Source organism: Coregonus clupeaformis, unplaced genomic scaffold (assembly GCF_020615455.1).
Source record: "Coregonus clupeaformis isolate EN_2021a unplaced genomic scaffold, ASM2061545v1 scaf0625, whole genome shotgun sequence".
Classification (NCBI taxonomy): Eukaryota; Metazoa; Chordata; class Actinopteri; order Salmoniformes; family Salmonidae; genus Coregonus; species Coregonus clupeaformis.
Window position 1 is genome coordinate 70,567 of NW_025534080.1, and position 19,379 is coordinate 89,945.

General features: G+C 48.7%; 1 protein-coding gene across 1 annotated transcript in view; it reads left to right on the forward strand.

Annotated features, from left to right (window-relative positions):
• Positions 1 to 5,421: 5,421 nt before the first annotated feature.
• Positions 5,422 to 19,379, forward strand: part of crmp1 (collapsin response mediator protein 1) — a 34,439-nt gene continuing 20,481 nt past the window's right edge. Inside the window, exons 1-8 of the mRNA XM_045216173.1 lie at positions 5,422 to 6,038; positions 8,828 to 8,916; positions 11,723 to 11,907; positions 12,316 to 12,480; positions 13,556 to 13,617; positions 16,432 to 16,512; positions 18,725 to 18,793; positions 18,958 to 19,078. Of these exons, the coding sequence (XP_045072108.1) occupies positions 5,661 to 6,038; positions 8,828 to 8,916; positions 11,723 to 11,907; positions 12,316 to 12,480; positions 13,556 to 13,617; positions 16,432 to 16,512; positions 18,725 to 18,793; positions 18,958 to 19,078 (1,150 nt within the window). The 5' untranslated portion in view covers positions 5,422 to 5,660. The remainder of the gene's footprint in view (positions 6,039 to 8,827; positions 8,917 to 11,722; positions 11,908 to 12,315; positions 12,481 to 13,555; positions 13,618 to 16,431; positions 16,513 to 18,724; positions 18,794 to 18,957; positions 19,079 to 19,379) is intronic.

A 19,379-nucleotide genomic window follows, 5' to 3' on the forward strand; every position in this document is an offset into this window, starting at 1 on the left:
ACTAGCTAGCAGGACAATACTTCGCTCCAGCCTGCTGTGTACAGGAGTCCTCCTTACTAGCTAGCAGGACAATACTTCGCTCCAGCCTGCTGTGTACAGGAGTCCTCCTTACTAGCTAGCAGGAGGCGGGGGACAATACTTCGCTCCAGCCTGCTGTGTACAGGAGTCCTCCTTACTAGCTAGCAGGAGGCGGGGGGACAATACTTCACTCCAGCCTGCTGTGTACAGGAGTCCTCCTTACTAGCTAGCAGGAGGCGGGGGGACAATACTTCGCTCCAGCCTGCTGTGTACAGGAGTCCTCCCTTAGTAGCTAGCAGGAGGCGGGGGACAATACTTCGCTCCAGCCTGCTGTGTGCCGGAGTCCTCCTTACTAGCTAGCAGGAGGCGGGGGGACAATACTTCGCTCCAGCCTGCTGTGTACAGGAGTCCTCCTTACTAGCTAGCAGGACAATACTTCGCTTCAGCCTGCTGTGTACAGGAGTCCTCCTTACTAGCTAGCAGGAGGCGGGGGACAATACTTCGCTCCAGCCTGCTGTGTACAGGAGTCCTCCTTACTAGCTAGCAGGACAATACTTCGCTCCAGCCTGCTGTGTACAGGAGTCCTCCTTACTAGCTACCAGGAGGCGGGGGACAATACTTCGCTCCAGCCTGCTGTGTACAGGAGTCCTCCTTACTAGCTAGCAGGACAATACTTCGCTCCAGCCTGCTGTGTACAGGAGTCATCCTTACTAGCTAGCAGGACAATACTTCGCTCCAGCCTGCTGTGTACAGGAGTCCTCCTTACTAGCTAGCAGGAGGCGGGGGGACAATACTTTGCTCCAGCCTGCTGTGTACAGGAGTCCTCCTTACTAGCTAGCAGGAGGCGGGGGACAATACTTCGCTCCAGCCTGCTGTGTACCGGAGTCCTCCTTACTAGCTAGCAGGAGGCGGGGGACAATACTTCGCTCCAGCCTGCTGTGTACAGGAGTCCTCCTTACTAGCTAGCAGGAGGCGGGGGACAATACTTCGCTCCAGCCTGCTGTGTACAGGAGTCCTCCTTACTAGCTAGCAGGAGGCGGGGGGGACAATACTTTCGCTCCAGCCTGCTGTGTACAGGAGTCCTCCTTACTAGCTAGCAGGACAATACTTCGCTCCAGCCTGCTGTGTACAGGAGTCCTCCTTACTAGCTAGCAGGAGGCGGGGGACAATACTTCGCTCCAGCCTGCTGTGTACAGGAGTCCTCCTTACTAGCTAGCAGGAGGCGGGGACAATACTTCGCTCCAGCCTGCTGTGTACAGGAGTCCTCCTTACTAGCTAGCAGGAGGCGGGGGGACAATACTTCGCTCCAGCCTGCTGTGTACAGGAGTCCTCCTTACTAGCTAGCAGGACAATACTTCGCTCCAGCCTGCTGTGTACAGGAGTCCTCCTTACTAGCTAGCAGGACAATACTTCGCTCCAGCCTGCTGTGTACAGGAGTCCTCCTTACTAGCTAGCAGGAGGCGGGGGGACAATACTTCGCTCCAGCCTGCTGTGTACAGGAGTCCTCCTTACTAGCTAGCAGGAGGCGGGGGACAATACTTCGCTCCAGCCTGCTGTGTACAGGAGTCCTCCTTACTAGCTAGCAGGAGGCGGGGGACAATACTTCGCTCCAGCCTGCTGTGTACAGGAGTCCTCCTTACTAGCTAGCAGGACAATACTTCGCTCCAGCCTGCTGTGTACAGGAGTCCTCCTTACTAGCTAGCAGGAGGCGGGGGACAATACTTCGCTCCAGCCTGATGTGTACAGGAGTCCTCCTTACTAGCTAGCAGGAGGCGGGGGACAATACTTCGCTCCAGCCTGCTGTGTACAGGAGTCCTCCTTACTAGCTAGCAGGACAATACTTCGCTCCAGCCTGCTGTGTACAGGAGTCCTCCTTACTAGCTAGCAGGAGGCGGGGGGACAATACTTCGCTCCAGCCTGCTGTGTACAGGAGTCCTACTTACTAGCTAGCAGGACAATACTTCGCTCCAGCCTGCTGTGTACAGGAGTCCTCCTTACTAGCTAGCAGGAGGCGGGGGACAATACTTCGCTCCAGCCTGCTGTGTACAGGAGTCCTCCTTACTAGCTAGCAGGAGGCGGGGGACAATACTTCGCTCCAGCCTGCCGAACACCTGCCCTCACCGTAGTTAACAGAACTGCGGGAAAACAGAGCCCGACAGGCAGGGCGAAAGACCCTGTCTACCATTGTAGCCCTCACCTCTTCTTCTGTGGTGGTTGGCGTCCAGCGTTACGGTACATTACCAAATGTACTGGACACTCTGATGAGTTCTGTTACGCTGGCCCGGGTTGAACCGGGCAAAGGCCGTCACATCTCCAATTGAACAGCACAAATGTTCTTAGTTAAGTTCTCTTCAACTGTTTGGGTTGTTTTCATAGCCCCTTTAGAACATTCTCAGATATTCTAGTAGACATTCAGACATTCATTTTACATTTTAGCAGACGCTCTTATCCAGAGCGACTTACAGTTAGTGCATACATTTATTATAATTTTTTTAATACTGGCCCCCTGTGGGAATCGAACCCACAACCCAGGCTTTGCAAATGCCATGCTCTACAAACTGAGCTACATCCCTGCTATTCCCTCCCCTACCCTGGGCCAATTGTGCGCCGCCCCATGGGTCTCCCGGTCGCGGCCGGCTACGACAGAGCCTGGATTCGAACCAGGATCTCTAGTGGCACAGCTATGCAGTGCCTTAGACCACTGCGCCACTCGGGAGGTGTGTAGACATTCAGACATTCTAGTAGACATTCAGACGTTCTAGTAGACATTCAGACATTCTAGTAGAACATTCAGACATTCTAGTAGACATTCAGACATTCTAGTAGACATTCAGACGTTCTAGTAGAACATTCAGACATTCTAGTAGACATTCAGACATTCTAGTAGACATTCAGACATTCTAGTAGAACATTCAGACATTCTAGTAGACATTCAGACATTCTAGTAGACATTCAGACATTCTAGTAGACATTCAGACATTCTAGTAGAACTTTCAGACATTCTAGTAGACATTCAGACATTCTAGTAGACATTCAGACATTCTAGTAGACATTCAGACATTCTAGTAGACATTCAGACATTCTAGTAGAACATTCAGACATTCTAGTAGACATTCAGACATTCTAGTAGACATTAAGACATTCTAGTAGACATTCAGACATTCTAGTAGACATTCAGACATTCTAGTAGACATTCAGACATTCTAGTAGACATTCAGACATTCTAGTAGACATTCAGACATTCTAGTAGACATTCAGACATTCTAGTAGACATTCAGACATTCTAGTAGACATTCAGACGTTCTAGTAGACATTCAGACATTCTAGTAGACATTCAGACATTCTAGTAGACATTCAGACATTCTAGTAGACATTCAGACATTCTAGTAGATATTCAGACATTCTAGTAGAACATTCAGACATTCTAGTAGACATTTAGACATTCTAGTAGAACATTCAGACATTCTAGTAGACATTCAGACATTCTAGTAGAACATTCAGACATTCTAGTAGACATTCAGACATTCTAGTAGAACATTCAGACATTCTAGTAGAACATTCAGACATTCTAGTAGACATTCAGACATTCTAGTAGAACATTCAGACATTCTAGTAGACATTCAGACATTCTAGTAGAACATTCAGACGTTCTAGTAGACATTCAGACGTTCCGGAATGCCTGAGTCTACAGGGCTACATGAAAGAGTAAAGACATAGAACATGTAAATAGAACACATGAACCTGTAAAAATGACAAAGTATGATGGTAAAGTGTCATTTGAGAATATGCGGTGTGGCCTGCTTTAGGAATCCCCTGTAATTGTTCACATTGGGGAATTGGTAACGAGTCACTGCTGAAAAGACAGCGCCTGTCTCTGTTCTGGTCTGATATACCAACGTGTGTATGTGTGTGTGTGTGTGTCCCCCAAATGGAAACGTATATTCCTTATACCCTGGTCAACAGTAATGCGCTATGTAGGGAATAGGGTGCCGTTTGAGACACACCAGGAAAGAGTCTGTAGCTCCAGCCAATCAGCGGGAAGGCATTAGAGACGTCTTTCAGATAAAACAATTTGTTTCACATTTTAAAGGGGCAATCTGCTGTTCAAACAACAACTAAGTGGACACCCCACCACTGTAAACAGCTGAGGGATGAGGTTGGACAAATGTAACCACTCTCAAATTCATACAGCGCTATGGGATGCAAGGACTGACCATCCATCAAAATGACAGTTTCAACCATGTTTTTGAGGCTCTGCAATGTTTGTTTGACAATTAACCTGTCCAGTCCAGGCCACACCAGGACAATCAATGGTCAAAACATCACTACAAAAAGGGAAACACAGAAATCAGCAACTGTTAAAATATGTGGATATCCACAGAGCACCGACACACAACAGACACCCAACCACCACATAATAATAAAAAGAGCAGACGCTTTATCCAGAGCGACTTACAGGCAATAGGGAAGTGCCTTGCTCAAGGGCACATCACAGACACAGGGGGGAAACCAGCAACCTTGTTACTGGCACAAGTAACCACTAGACTGCCACACATCAAAGACACACACACACAGCAGACAAACAACAGTCACACAGCAGAGCGTTTAGCAATCTGTTTTGTCCATTCCAGATGTGGGTCACCAGTTAATCCCCTGATGTGATGATGTCAGCGCTCTATCAACAGCCCATTCTATTAGAGAGGGAGGGGGGAGGGGGGGGATATTCAGGGTGGGATAGAAGGATGGGGAGAAAGGGGGGTAAAGAGAGTGGAAGAGAAGGAGGTGGGGTGGGGGTGTCTGCTGACAGTGGTTTCTGAACTCCAGTCCTTCATCTCTAACTGGCTCCAGCTGTGACACACTGCTCTCTCTCTCTCTCTCTCTCTCTCTCTCTCTCTCTCTCTCTTCCTCTCTCTCTCTCTGCTCTCTCTCTCTCTCTCTCTCTTCTCTCTCTCTCTCTCTGTCTCTCTCTCTCTCTCTCTCTCTCTCTCTCTCTGTCTCTCTCTCTCTCTCTCTCTCTCTCTGTCTCTCTCTCTCTCTCTCTCTCTCTCTCTCTCTCTCTCTCTCTCTCTCTCTCTCTCTCTCTCTCTCTCTCTCTCTCTCTCTCTCTCTCTCTCTCTCTCTCTCTCTCTCTGTCTCTCTCTCTCTCTGTCTCTCTCTCTCTCTCTCTCTCTCTCTCTCTCTCTCTCTCTCTCTCTCTCTCTCTCTCTCTCTCTCTCTCTCTCTCTCTCTCTCTCTCTCTCTCTCTCTCTCTCTCTCTCTCTCTCTCTCTCTCTCTCTCTCTCTCTCTCTCTCTCTCTCTCTCTCTCTCTCTCTCTCTCTCTCTCTCTCTCTCTCTCTCTCTCTCTCTCTCTCTCTCTCTCTCTCTCTCTCTCTCTCGCTCTCCCCCCCAGACTATAGATAGGACCACGATAGAAACTAGAGCACTACATCACTTTAGTGCAGGCTACATCATCATCATCGTGGTCCTCTCCTCTAATAGAGACGCGTCAAAGTTCACGTCGCACCAAAACACAGCGCGAGACCGTCGACGACGGCGTAAAAAGACTGGCCTTGACCCATTTAACCGATCAAATCTCAATCAAATCTCAAACCTTTTTACGTCCGCAGTTGTTGTTATTTTGACTAGATAGGCTATTGTTATCATGTCTGACTGCAGGAGGCAGTGGAACCGGGAGAACGAGCTGCCGGTCTACCTAGCAGGACCGATTACAACCGGGCCGAACCAACGGAAATCCTACGGGATGTTTTCCTCGGCGGATGGCACCTGCGACAGTAAGACTGTAGACTGTGATAACTATGCCGCGGGAAGAAGAGGAACCAGGACTCCCAGGAGCGTCAGCCGGGACAGGCTCCTCGACCACTCCGACGGCGAAGTTCCTGAGACGGCTAGTGAGGCCAGTGAGGTCCGGGGGGGCGGTTCTCAGGTCAACTCACCCGGGGAGAGAGAGGATGGGAGGCCGGGTGTGGAGATTAAGTACCCGGCAGGGAGGCAGTGTCACTCCGGTCAGGAGAATGGAAAGGTAAAAGGAAACAGTTTTTTTTTGTCGCCCATGTTCATAGGCCAGCTCTGATTAAAAGTAGGGCAAATGGCTTGTAGATGCTACATTTCCGTGTATAGCCTACTCTGTTCTGCATTGCGATGCAGTCAGCTAGGCTGTTCCTAAAATAGGCTACGCAGATTTTCTAGGCTGCCCATATCACCTGAACCGGTGACAGCCAGGTAGGCTATTAGGCTATGTGTGTTGATGAATTGAACTGCGCCGTTTTGGCAGCTATCCCAGCCTCTGTACACACACACACACACACACACATACACAGAGAGAGAGAGAGAGAGAGAGAGAGAGAGAGAGAGAGAGAGAGAGAGAGAGAGAGAGAGAGAGAGAGAGAGAGAGAGAGAGAGAGACTGAACATCCTGGCGCCTCTGACTGCACTGCACCGGAAGACAAAAGGAGGTGTTGCAGCTAGGGCGTTCTACCCGGCTCTGAGTTCACTGTCTGCGGGAAAGAAAAAGAGAGCATGTCCTGTACTGACCACCAGGAGAATGGTATCCCCACCTTCCGGTAAGACTCCCACCTGGCGGGGCTGGCCTTCGGGGGGGCGGGCGGGCTGGCTAGCGCGGAATAGCCATTGTGCTGTCAACAGCCTACGGCGCTGTCCATTTCAGCACCACATTCTTAGCCTAACCTGTCACCCCTCGAGGTTCCTAGGTAGGCTATAGGCTTACAAAATGTGTATTTTAGGAGCTAGTTTTTGTTTCTTATATTCTGTTTTACAGAGAAACAATGATTATAGCCTAGATTAAGGGCACGCTGTGGTTGCCGATGGCAACAGGGCGGCACTGCTGGTGCTACCAAACTATAGCCTAGGCTAGATGAACCCCAGCTCCTGATACCGTTGGCGGGGATTAAATTCTTAGTGTCGCCGGTTGATAGCGAGCAGCTTGAGTAGTAGGTCTGTGTGATATCTGCCCTGGCCCACTCTCCCCATTTCAGCCAGCCAGGCCACGTAATGTTAGACCCCGTCGCGGAGAGAGGTGACCAGTTCTGCCGCGACGTGTCAAGTCGATGCATCCGTTCTCGCCGCATCGCGCTGCCTGTCTCCGTCTGACATTGGTTGAGTTGTTGTCAGGGGATTTACTCTGTGTGAAGAGCTGACGTTTTATATAGTGCTGCAGGTTGGAATTAGAAAGACAATAGTCTGGGGGAGAGAGAGAGAGAGAGAGAGAGAGAGAGAGAGAGAGAGAGAGAGAGAGAGAGAGAAACAGAGAGACCGATGTAGAGTTTTCTAGCTTGTGGAGAGAGAGCTGTCTTGGTTTTATTATTCTGACAGGGGATAGCCTAGCCTAGTTGGTGTATTCAGAAAACAATCCATGCAACTAGGTATTTCAATTGTGGAAAACGTGGAATAAAGCTATTATTTGAATACATGCAGAGCTTTCAGGCTCCTTGGTAATGTTTGGATATAGTCTGTAGTATGTATGTCTGTAGTGTAGTCTGGCCAGCGGTGGAAAAACTACCCAATTGTCATACTTGAGTAAAAGTAAACATACCTTAATACTCAAATAAAAAGGAAAGTCACCCAGTAAAATAAGTCTAAAAGTATTTGGTTTGAAATATACTTAAGTATCAAGAGTAAATGTAATTGTTAAAATATACTTAAGTAAAAGTAAAAGTATAAATCATTTCAAATTCCTTATATTAAGCAAATCAGACGGACCGATTTTCTTGTTTTTTAAAATTGATTTACAGATAGCCAGGGGCACACTGCAACACTCAGACATCATTTACAGATAGCCAGGGTCACACTCCAACACTCAGACATCATTTACAGATAGCCAGGGGTCACACTCCAACACTCAGACATCATTTACAGATAGCCAGGGGTCACACTCCAACACTCAGACATCATTTACAGATAGCCAGGGTCACACTCCAACACTCAGACATCATTTACAGATAGCCAGGGTCACACTCCAACACTCAGACATCATTTACAAACTAAGCGTGTGTGTTTAGTGAGTCCGCCAGATCAGAGGAAGTAGGCAGAGAGACAGAGTGTTGCTCCAGACAGTCACATCTCCATGGTAACACTTCAGCCTGTAGACGATAGGCTACAGCACCAAAGAAGATAGACTGTTGGGTTGCCATGGGAGACGTACCATCTTTCTCCTGGGCACTATCTGTAGCCGTGTATCCTTGACGGCGGGAGATGGCGGAACATCAGGGCGCCCTTTCAAAAGAAAAAAACACATCCTTCCTAATACTATCTGTCCCTATAGTTGTTGCAATGTTTCCATTCAGTAAGTTATTATCGATAATGTTCTAATATCACGACTGAAAACAATCTCACTCTGATACTCTCTCTCCACCTCTCCTCTCTTCCCCTCTTCCTCACGCTCTCTCTGTCTCTCCATGTTTCTCTTTTCCCACTCTCCCTCCCTCTCTCTCCCCCATCTCTCTCCTCCCTCTCTCCCTCCCTCTCTCTCCTCCCTCTCTCTCCTCCCTCTCTCTCCCCCCACCTCTCTCCTCCTTCTCTCCCTCCATCTTTCTCCCCCACCTATCTCCTTCTCCCTCCCTCTCTCCCTGCCTCTCTCTCCCTTCACCTCTCTCCTCCTTCTCTCCCTCCCTCTCTCCCCCGACCTCTCTCCTCCCTCTCTCCCTGCCTCTCTCTCCCCACTTCCCTTCTCCCTCTCTCCCTCCCTCTCTCTCTCCCCACCTCTCTCCTCCCTCCCTCTCTCCCTCCCTCTCTCTCCCCCATTTCCCCCCTCCTTCTCTCCCTCTCTCCATCCCTCCCTCCATCCTGTGTGCAGAGTGAGAGGTTGCTGATTAAAGGGGGTCGAGTAGTGAATGACGACCAGTCTCAGTATGCAGACATCTATGTGGAAGACGGCCTGATAAAGTAAGGACACGGGAGAATCTCAAATGCATTTCCTTTATTCCTCGGCTCCTCTATCATTGCCTCCTCAAACCCATTAGATGAGAAGGTCAGAGGTGACCGTTACAATAGAAAAACATCACTAAATGGAAGCTCAACATGGGGTCAAATGACACCCTATTCCCTATATAGTGCACTACCAGTGACCTAGGCCCTGGTTAGCTTCGATGCAACCAGGTGATGTTACTCAGTGAACATGGGGACGGGCCCTGGTCAAAGATAGGGAATAGGGTGTCATTTGGGACATATCCATGGTCTGCTCTTTCTCTCCCCTCTGTTCACTAACCTCCTCACTCCCTCCTCACTAACCTCCTCACCGACCTCCTCACTCCCTCCTCACTCCCTCCTCACTAACCTCCTCACTGATCTCCTCACTCCCTCCTCACTCCCTCCTCACTAACCTCCTCACTGATCTCCTCCTCCCTCCTCACTAACCTCTTCACACCCTCCTCACTAACCTCCTCACTAACCTCCTCACTCCCTCCTCACTAACCTCCTCACTGATCTCCTCACTCCCTTCTCACTCCCTTCTCACTCCCTCCTCACACCCTCCTCACTAACCTCCTCACTCCCTCCTCACTCCCTCCTCACTAACCTCCTCACTCCCTCCTCACTCCCTCCTCTCTCCCTCCTCACTAACCTCCTCACTCCCTCCTCACTAACCTCCTCACTCCCTCCTCACTCCCTCCTCACTCCCTCCTCACTCCCTCCTCCCTCACTCCCTCCTCACTCCTCCTCACTAACCTCCTCACTCCCTCCTCACTAACCTCCTCACTCCCCTCCTCACTCCCTCCTCACTAACCTCCTCACTCCCTCCTCACTAACCTCCTCACTCCCTCCTCACTCCCTCCTCACTAACCTCCTCTCTCCCTCCTCACTCCCTCCTCACTCCCTCCTCACTAACCTCCTCACTAACCTCCTCACTCCCTCCTCACTAACATCCTCACTCCCTCCTCACTCCCTCCTCACTAACCTCCTCTCTCCCTCCTCTCTCCCTCCTCACTAACCTCCTCACTCCCTCCTCTCTCCCTCCTCTCTCCCTCCTCACTAACCTCCTCTCTCCCTCCTCTCTCCCTCCTCACTAACCTCCTCACTCCCTCCTCTCTCCCTCCTCTCTCCCTCCTCACTAACCTCCTCACTCCCTCCTCACTCCCTCCTCACTCCCTCCTCACTCCCTCCTCACTAACCTCCTCACTCCCTCCTCACTCCCTCCTCACTACCCTCCTCACTCCCTCCTCACACCCTCCTCACTCCCTCTCCTCACTCCCTCCTCACTCCCTCCTCACTAACCTCCTCACTAACCTCCTCACTCCCTCCTCACTCCCTCCTCACTCCCTCCTCACTCCCTCCTCACTAACCTCCTCTCTCCCTCCTCACTCCCTCCTCACTCCCTCCTCACTAACCTCCTCACTCCCTCCTCTCTCCCTCCTCACTCCCTCCTCACTCCCTCCTCACTAACCTCCTCTCTCCCTCCTCACTCCCTCCTCACTCCCTCCTCACTAACCTCCTCACTCCTCCTCACTCCCTCCTTTCTCCCTCCTCACTCCCTCCTCTCTCCCTCCTCTCTCCCTCCTCACTCCCTCCTCACTCCCTCCTCACTCCCTCCTCACTAACCTCCTCTCTCCCTCCTCACTCCCTCCTCTCTCCCTCCTCACTCCCTCCTCACTAACCTCCTCACTCTCTCCTCACTAACCTCCTCACTCCCTCCTCACTCCCTCCTCCCTCCTCCTCACTCCTCCTCACTAACCTCCTCACTCCCTCCTCACTCCTCCTCACTCTCTCCTCACTCCCTCCCCACTCCATCCTCACTAACCTCCTCACTAACCTCCTCACTAACATCCTCTCTCCCTCCTCACTCCCTCCTCACTCCCTCCTCACTCCCTCCTCACTCCTCCTCACTCTCTAACCTCCTCACTCCCTCCTCACTCCCTCCTCACTCCCTCCTCACTCCCTCCTCACTAACATCCTCACTCCCTCCTCACTCCCTCCTCACTCCCTCCTCACTCCCTCCTCACTAACATCCTCACTAACCTCCCTCACTCCCTCATCCCTCCTCACTAACCTCCCTACTCCCTCCTCACTCCCTCCTCACTAACCTCCTCACTCCCTCCTCACTCCCTCCTCACTCCCTCCTCACTAACCTCCTCTCTCCCTCCTCACTAACCTCCTCACTAACCTCCTCACTAACCTCCTCTCTCCCTCCTCCCTCTCTCCCTCCTCACTCCCCTCCTCACTAACCTCCTCACTCCCTCCTCTCTCTCCCTCCTCACTCCCTCCTCACTAACCTCCTCACTCCCTCCTCACTCCTCCTCACTAACCTCCCTACTCCTCCTCACTAACCTCCCCACTCCTTCCTCACTCCCTCCTCACTCCCTCCTCACTAACCTCCTCTCTCCCTCCTCACTAACCTCCTCACTAACCTCCTCACTAACCTCCTCTCTCCCTCCTCACTCCCTCCTCTCTCCCTCCTCACTCCCTCCTCACTAACCTCCTCACTCCCTCCTCACTAACCTCCCTCACTCCCTCCTCACTCCCTCCTCACTAACCTCCTCACTCCCTCCTCACTCCCTCCTCACTAACCTCCTCTCTCCCTCCTCACTCCCCCATCTCCCTCCTCACCAACCTCCCCCTCCCTCCTGACTCCCTCCTCACTAACCTCCTCTCTCCCTCCTCACTCCCCCATCTCCCTCCTCACTCCCTCTACCACCCCTCAAACCTCTCATCTCTCCTAACCCTCTTCCCTCTCTCCTCCTCCCTGTCTCCTCTATAGACAGGTGGGTGTTAACCTGGTGGTGCCTGATGATGTGAGGGTCCTGGAGGTTAATGGTGGTATGGTGATACCTGGAGGTATAGATGTCAACACCAGTCTGATGAAGCCTCACCGGGGCTGTCCACCTGTAGATGACTTCTACCTGGGCAGCAGGGCGGCGCTGGCAGGGGGCACCACCATGATCAGTGAGTGGGGACCACGTGATAGTGACACACACACACACACACACACACACAACTGGCGCGCATGCACGCAGCACACACACACACACACTGGCAGGTGTTACGGACGTCACGTTGCCTGCTTAGCCAGAACCACTTCCTCCTTGTTCGGAGCGTACTGGGCTGAAACATGACCTCTATTTTACAAGCACACATGACCTCCTCCCTCAAGCGTCTAGCCAATCAACACGCACACGCACACGCACACACACATATACACCCACATACACATACACACACATTCATACACACACATGCTTTTCTCATGAGCCCCCTGCTGCAAAGCTAAACCGCCCTCTGGGACAGATAAAGTTTAAAACTTGAACCTTTAACCTCCTGTGACCTCTATCCTCTGACCTCTGACCCCTCCAGTTGACCATGTGACTCCTCAGCTGGGTGACAGCCTGCTGGAGGCGTTTGAGCGCTGGCAGGAGTCAGCTGACAGGAAGTGTTGCTGTGACTACTCGCTGCACGTCGACCTGCCGCACTGGAACCCGGGGGTCAAGGACGAGCTGGAGGTTCTGGTTCAGGAGAAAGGTAGGCCCTATTGATCACCTGATTGGTTGATTTATTAGTTGATTGGTTTTGGTGGGTGGGTTTATTGATTGGGTTGGTTGGTTCTGGTTCAGGAGAAAGGTAGGCCCTATTGATCACCTGATTGGTTGATTTATTAGTTGATTGGTTTTGGTGGGTGGGTCTATTGATTGGGTTGGTTGGTCCTGGTTCAGGAGAAAGGTAGGCCTATTGATCACCTGATTGGTTGATTTATTAGTTGATTGGTTTGGTGGGTGGGTTTATTGATTGGGTTGGTTGGTTCTGGTGCAGGAGAAAGCTAGGCCTATTGATCACCTGACTGGTTGATTTATTAGTTGATTGGTTTGGTGGGTGAAATTATTGATTGGGTTGGTTGGTTAGTTTTAAAGAAAATTTTATTATTATTATTATTTTATATGTATTTAATATTTAAAACATACAGTCTACTAGCAGTGAAGCCGCTCAACATCTACATCACATTAGTCATCTAACAGACTCCCATCCAGAGTTACACACAGAAGCAAACCAGGGTCAACGCCCTGCTCAAGAGCACGTCGACAGATCTCCCACAAGGTCAAAAAACGGGGACCCGAACCAGCGATCCATGGTCCCTCCCACAGCTCCCCAAGAGCTGCCCCTTAAACATCTTTGACCGTCATTCTATCCCCCACCCAGCAACTCCACTCCCACGTGTCTCCAATTCCACATCCCAACCCTCAGCCTCCCTCGGCCTCCCTCAGCCTCCCTCAGCCTCCCTCATCCTCCCTCAGCTCATCCCACCCACCTATCACTGCAGGCCACCCCTCTTCGGATTTCTACGCCCCATTTATCTTTCGACTATGCTGTGATGTTTAACATACAATTTCAGTCTATTAATCAAATAGAATCCACAGATTGCGAGTTGAAGATAAATACTTTTACTAAGGGTATTAGTATATTAGTAATTGACTGACCAGGTTGATCGGTGTCTTTTCCTCTCTCTCTCTCTCTCTCTCTCTCTCTCTCTCTCTCTCTCTCTCTCTCGCTCTCTCGCTCTCGCTCGCTCTGCTCTCTCTCTCTCTCTCTCTCTCTCTCTCAGGGATCAACTCATTCCAGGTGTATATGGCCTATAAGGATTTGTTTCAGATGACTGACTCTCAGGTTGGTTTTATATCATATTGACAATTGTATTATAATGAAATGCTGCCTAGTGGTCAATTAAAACTCTATGTTAAGTAATGATGATCCCTCTTTTCTCTCTCTCATTCCACCTTTCTGTCTTCTGATCTCTCTCTGTCTCTCTCTCTCTCTCTCTCTCTCTCTCTTCTCTCTCTCTCTCTCTCTCTCTCTCTCTCTCTCTCTCTGTCTCTCTCTCTGTCTTCTGTCTCTCTCTCAATTCAATTTCAATTTAAGGGCTTTATTGGCATGGGAAACGTGTGTTAACATTGCCAAAGCAAGTGAAGTAGATAGTAAACAAAAGTGAAATAAACAATAAATATTAACAGTAAACATTACACTCAGAAGTTTCAAAAGAATAAAGACATTTCAAATGTCATATTATGTATATATACAGTGTTGTAACAATGTGCAAATAGTTAAAGTACAAATGGGAAAATAAATAAACATAAATATGGGTTGTATTTACAATGGTGTTTGTTCTTCACTGGTTACCCTTTTCTTGTGGCAACAGGTCACACATCTTGCAGCAGTGATGGCACACTGTGGTTTTTCACCCAGTAGATAAGGGAGTTTATCAAAATTGGGTTTGTTTTCAAATTCTTTGTGGATCGCTGTAATCTGAGGGAAATATGTGTCTCTAATATGGTCATACATTTGGCAGGAGGTTAGGAAGTGCAGCTCAGTTTCCACCTCATTTTGTGGGCAGTGTGCACATAGCCTGTCTTCTCTTGAGAGCCAGGTCTGCCTACGGCGGCCTTTCTCAATAGCAAGGCTATGCTCACTGAGTCTGTACATAGTCAAAGCTTTCCTTAAGTTTGGGTCAGTCACAGTGGTCAGGTATTCTGCCACTGTGTACTCTCTGTTTAGGGCCAAATAGCATTCTAGTTTGCTCTGTTTTTTTGTTTGTTCTTTCCAATGTGTCAAGTAATTCTCTTTTTGTTTTCTCATGATTTGGTTGGGTCTAATTGTGTTGTTGTTGTTGTTGTTGTTGTCCTGGGGCTGTGTGGGGTCTGTTTGTGTTTGTGAACAGAGCCCCAGGACAAGCTTACTTAGGGGACTCTTCTCCAAGTTCATCTCTCTGTAGGTGATGGCTTTGTTATGGAAGGTTTGGGAATCGCTTCCTTTTAAGTGGTTATAGAATTTAACGGCTCTTTTCTGGATTTTGATAATTAGCGGTTATTGGCCTAATTCTGCTCTGCATGCATTATTTGGTGTTTTACGTTGTACACGGAGGATAGTTTTGAAGAATTCTGCATGTAGAGTCTCAATTTGGTGTTTGTCCCATTTTGTGAATTCTTGGTTGGTGAGCGGACCCCAGACCTCAGAACCATAAAGGGCAATGGGTTCTATAACTGATTCAAGTATTTTTAGCCAGATCCTAATTGGTGTGTCAAATTTTATGTTCCTTTTGATGGCATAGAAGGCCCTTCTTGCCTTGTCTCTCAGATCGTTCACAGCTTTGTGGAAGTTACCTGTGGCGCTGATGTTTAGGCCGAGGTATGTATAGTTTTTTGTGTGCTCTAGGGCAACGGTGTCTAGATGGAATTTGTATTTGTGGTCCTGGCAACTGGACCTTTTTTGGAACACCGTTATTTTTATCTTACTGAGATTTACTGTCAGGGCCCAGGTCTGACAGAATCTGTGCAGAAGATCTAGGTGCTGCTGAAGGCCCTCCTTGGTTGGTGACAGAAGCACCAGATCATCAGCAAACAGAAGACATTTGACTTCAGATTCTAGTAGGGTGAGGCCGGGTGCTGCAGACTGTTCTAGTGCCCTCGCCAATTCGTTGATATATATGTTGAAGAGGGTGGGGCTTAAACTGCATCCCTGTCTCACCCCACGGCCCTGTGGAAAGAAATGTGTGTGTTTTTGCCAATTTTAACCGCACACTTGTTGTTTGTGTACATGGATTTTATAATGTCGTATGTTTTTCCCCCAACCCCACTTTCCATCAATTTGTATAGCAGACCCTCATGCCAAATTGAGTCAAAAGCTTTTTTGAAATCAACAAAGCATGAGAAGACTTTGCCTTTGTTTTGTTTTGTTTGTTTGTCAATTAGGGTGTGCAGGGTGAATACGTGGTCTGTTGTACGGTAATTTGGTAAAAGCCAATTTGACATTTGCTCAGTACATTGTTTTCACTGAGGAAATGAACTAGTCTGCTGTTAATGATAATGCAGAGGATTTTCCCAAGGTTGCTGTTGATGCATATCCCACGGTAGTTATTGGGGTCAAATTTGTCTCCACTTTTGTGGATTGGGGTGATCAGTCCTTGGTTCCAAATATTGGGGAAGATGCCAGAGCTAAGGATGATGTTAAAGAGTTTAAGTATAGCTCATTGAAATTTGTGGTCTGTATATTTTATCATTTCATTGAGGATACCATCAACACCACAGGACTTTTTGGGTTGGAGGGTTTGTATTTTGTCCTGTAGTTCATTCAATGTAATTGGAGAATCCAGTGGGTTCTGGTAGTCTTTAACAGTTGATTCTCTCTCTCTGTCTCTCTCTCTCTCTCTCTCTCTCTCTCTCTCTCTCTCTCTCTCTCTCTCTCTCTCTCTCTCTCTCTCTCTCTCTCTCGTCTCTCTCTCTCTCTCTCTCTCTCTCTCTCTCTCTCTCTCTCTCTCTCTCTCTCTCTCTCTCTCTGTCTCTCTCTCTGTCTCTCTCTCTCTCTCTCTCTGCTCTCTCTCTCTGTCTCTCTCTCTCTCTCTCTCTCTCTTCTCTCTCTCTCTCTCTGCTCTCTCTCTCTGTCTCTCTCTCTCTCTCTCTCTCTCTCTCTCTCTCTCTCTCTCTCTAGTTGTTTGAGGCGTTCTCCTTCCTGAAGGAGTTGGGGGCTGTGGTGATGCTGCATGCTGAGAACGGAGACCTCATTGCTAAGGTACCCAGTCCTACAGTCATAACCCCATTATAACCCAGTCCTACAGTCATAACCCCATTATAACCCAGTCCTACAGTCATAACCCCATTATAACCCAGTCCTACAGTCATAACCCCATTATAACCCAGTCCTACAGTCTTAACCCCATTATAACCCAGTCCTACAGTCATAACCCCATTATAACCCAGTCCTACAGTCATAACCCCATTATAACCCAGTCCTACAGTCATAACCCCATTATAACCCAGTCCTACAGTCATAACCCCATTATAACCCAGTCCTACAGTCATAACCACATTATAACCCAGTCCTACAGTCATAACCCCATTATAACCCAGTCCTACAGTCATAACCCCATTATAACCCAGTCCTACAGTCATAACCCCATTATAACCCAGTCCTACAGTCATAACCCCATTATAACCCAGTCCTACAGTCATAACCCCATTATAACCCAGTCCTACAGTCATAACCCCGTTATAACCCAGTCCTACAGTCATAACCCCGTTATAACCCAGTCCTACAGTCATAACCCCGTTATAACCCAGTCCTACAGTCATAACCCCATTATAACCCAGTCCTACAGTCATAACCCCATTATAACCCAGTCCTACAGTCATAACCCCATTATAACCCAGTCCTACAGTCATAACCCCATTATAACCCAGTCCTACAGTCGTAACCCCATTATAACCCAGTCCTACAGTCATAACCCCATTATAACCCAGTCCTACAGTCATAACCCCATTATAACCCAGTCCTACAGTCATAACCCCATTATAACCCAGTCCTACAGTCATAACCCTCATTATAACCCAGTCCTACAGTCATAACCCCATTATAACCCAGTCCTACAGTCATAACCCCATTATAACCCAGTCCTACAGTCATAACCCCATTATAACCCAGTCCTACAGTCATAACCCCATTATAACCCAGTCCTACAGTCATAACCCCACTATAACCCAGTCCTACAGTCATAACCCCACTATAACCCAGTCCTACAGTCATAACCCCATTATAACCCAGTCCTACAGTCATAACCCCATTATAACCCAGTCCTACAGTCATAACCCCATTATAACCCAGTTCTACAGTCATAACCCCATTATAACCCAGTCCTACAGTCATAACCCCATTATAACCCAGTCCTACAGTCATAACCCCATTATAACCCAGTCCTACAGTCATAACCCCATTATAACCCATTCCTACAGTCATAACCCCGTTATAACCCAGTCCTACAGTCATAACCCCGTTATAACCCAGTCCTACAGTCATAACCCCGTTATAACCCAGTCCTACAGTCATAACCCCGTTATAACCCAGTCCTACAGTCATAACCCCGTTATAACCCAGTCCTACAGTCATAACCCCGTTATAACCCAGTCCTACAGTCATAACCCCGTTATAACCCAGTCCTACAGTCATAACCCCGTTATAACCCAGTCCTACAGTCATAACCCCATTATAACCCAGTCCTACAGTCATAACCCCATTATAACCCAGTCCTACAGTCATAACCCCGTTATAACCCAGTCCTACAGTCATAACCCCGTTATAAACCAGTCCTACAGTCATAACCCCGTTATAACCCAGTCCTACAGTCTTAACCCCATTATAACCCAGTCCTACAGTCATAAACCCAATTATAACCCAGTCCTACAGTCATAACCCCATTATAACCCAGTCCTACAGTCATAACCCCATTATAACCCAGTCCTACAGTCATAACCCCATTATAACCCAGTCCTACAGTCATAACCCCATTATAACCCAGTCCTACAGTCATAACCCCATTATAACCCAGTCCTACAGTCATAACCCCATTATAACCCAGTCCTACAGTCATAACCCCATTATAACCCCAGTCCTACAGTCATAACCCCATTATAACCCAGTCCTACAGTCATAACCCCATTATAACCCAGTCCTACAGTCATAACTCCATTATAACCCAGTCCTACAGTCATAACCCCATTATAACCCAGTCCTACAGTCATAACCCCATTATAACCCAGTCCTACAGTCATAACCCCATTATAACCCAGTCCTACAGTCATAACCCCATTATAACCCAGTCCTACAGTCATAACCCCATTATAACCCAGTCCTACAGTCATAACCCCATTATAAACCAGTCCTACAGTCATAACCCCATTATAACCCAGTCATGATGATGGTGAAGATGAAGATTTTTATTCTGGTCTAGGAGCAGAGTAAAGTCCTCAGCATGGGAATCACTGGACCTGAGGGACACCCCTTGAGTCACCCTGAAGAGGTAATTTGTGTGTGTCTGTGTGTGTTCAGATGTGTATGTGTTCATATGTGGTGTGTTGGTGTGTGTGTGTGTGTGTGTGTGTGTGTGTGTGTGTGTGTGTGTGTGTGTGTGTGTGTGTGTGTGTGTGTGTCCATCGCTTTAATGTGTGTTGTGTTGCGGTGCAGCTGGAGGCAGAGGCAGTGTTCCGTGCCATCACCATCGGCAACAGAGTCAACTGTCCTGTCTATATCACCAAGGTGATGAGCAAGACCGCTGCCGACACCATTGCCCAGGCCAGGAGGAGAGGTATGTCTGTCTGTCTGTCTGTCTGTCTGTCTGTCTGTCTGTCGTGTCGGGTCACTCATTACCCAGGCCAGGAGGAAAGGTCTGTCTGTCTGTCTGTCTGTCACTCATTACCCAGGCCAGGAGGAAAGGTCTGTCTGTCTGCCTGTCTGTCTGTCACTCATTACCCAGGCCAGGAGGAAAGGTCTGTCTGTCTGTCTGTCTGTCTGTCTGTCTGTCTGTCACTCATTACCCAGGCCAGGAGGAAAGGTCTGTCTGTCTGTCTGTCTGTCTGTCTGTCTGTCTGATTACACCATTACCCAGG